The 1,195-nt window shown below is 37.1% G+C and overlaps 1 protein-coding gene across 1 annotated transcript in view; it reads right to left on the bottom strand.

The window, feature by feature from the left end:
- The window catches only part of LOC109840543 (protein EMBRYO SAC DEVELOPMENT ARREST 3, chloroplastic), a 9,435-nt gene continuing 8,932 nt past the window's right edge, over nt 693-1,195 (bottom strand). The window contains exon 3 of the mRNA XM_020409221.1: nt 693-1,100. Within this exon, the coding sequence (XP_020264810.1) occupies nt 1,023-1,100 (78 nt within the window). The 3' untranslated portion in view covers nt 693-1,022. The remainder of the gene's footprint in view (nt 1,101-1,195) is intronic.

Consider the following 1,195-nt stretch of genomic DNA (forward strand, 5'->3'; position numbering starts at 1 on the left):
TGTAGACGTAACTCCCACCATCCAAACTTCATAATCACCCACGTCAAGAGCTTGCTTGACTGGTGCTTGAGCTAGTGAGTTTCCAGTTCTCCTCACATGCTTCATTCTCCAACCGCTCAACATTTCTAAGAATCCCAAAATATCTTTAATATATGACCCAAGGCACCTCTAGCGTGTTTAGCATGAACTCTCGGTCTCCTGCAACCGATTGAGTAGAACCTATCTCTATCTCGAGGAGATCAAAGCCAACATCAGTCCAAGGCTAAGCATTTCTATTGCCAAAGTTTACTTGAACAGATATGGACGTTTATATATCAGTCCTGTTAGTTGTTTAATTGCTAATGAAATTATATATTTGCTAGTTTACATTACAAAATTACCAAGCATGTAAACATACATGTCACGCCTCAAGCCTGCAAGCTCGGTGCTAGGCTTAAACCATCGCCAATATGGGCGCAAGAATCGCAAGATGTTGTTTGGCATGATATCCTCGACCCTTATCACGCTCTTTCATAAAAAAAAAACTCTGTCGATACTCTTTTTCAAGCAAAAGAAAGAAACCTTAACCATGCTTAATAATAAGAAAAGACTAAAAACAATTTACACAAAGCACATCACATACTAAAAGCAAAATATGTGACAAAATACAAACTCAAGATTGAAACCACATTTTGAAACTTGAGGACCAAAAATGAGTTATGAATGGTATCTTCACCACGTTCCATTTAATGAGATAACAGTGAACTTCACATCATATAAGGTTTGGAATCATATATCAACAACATTTGGAAAAACTTGGATCAATCTACATCAATTATAGAGCAAAAAAAAATCAATACAAATTAAGGAATTGCAGTAAAATTACACAGGATAGAGAAAAGATCCTTTGCAGCTACTTGGCTGAGCCACTTGATTTTATACATACAGGAACTGCATTCACAATTCATACATTATTTTAGCTGAGCCACTTGATCGAAGATTATCGGGTACACGAGAATCTTAGATAGGATTTAGCTGTGTTTCTAGCTGGGTGCATGAGGCTTCCCCAACCACTTGGCACGAAATCCTGTACCTTTGCAATCGGGACAACACGAGGAACCCTGCACAAATACAAAACACTAGTCACGTGATTTTGGCAATGTAGTGCTCGATGATATTTTTTCTCATTTTCATTTTCTTTTTATTTTTTATTATA

Source organism: Asparagus officinalis, chromosome 5 (assembly GCF_001876935.1).
Source record: "Asparagus officinalis chromosome 5, Aspof.V1, whole genome shotgun sequence".
Taxonomy (NCBI): Eukaryota; Viridiplantae; Streptophyta; class Magnoliopsida; order Asparagales; family Asparagaceae; genus Asparagus; species Asparagus officinalis.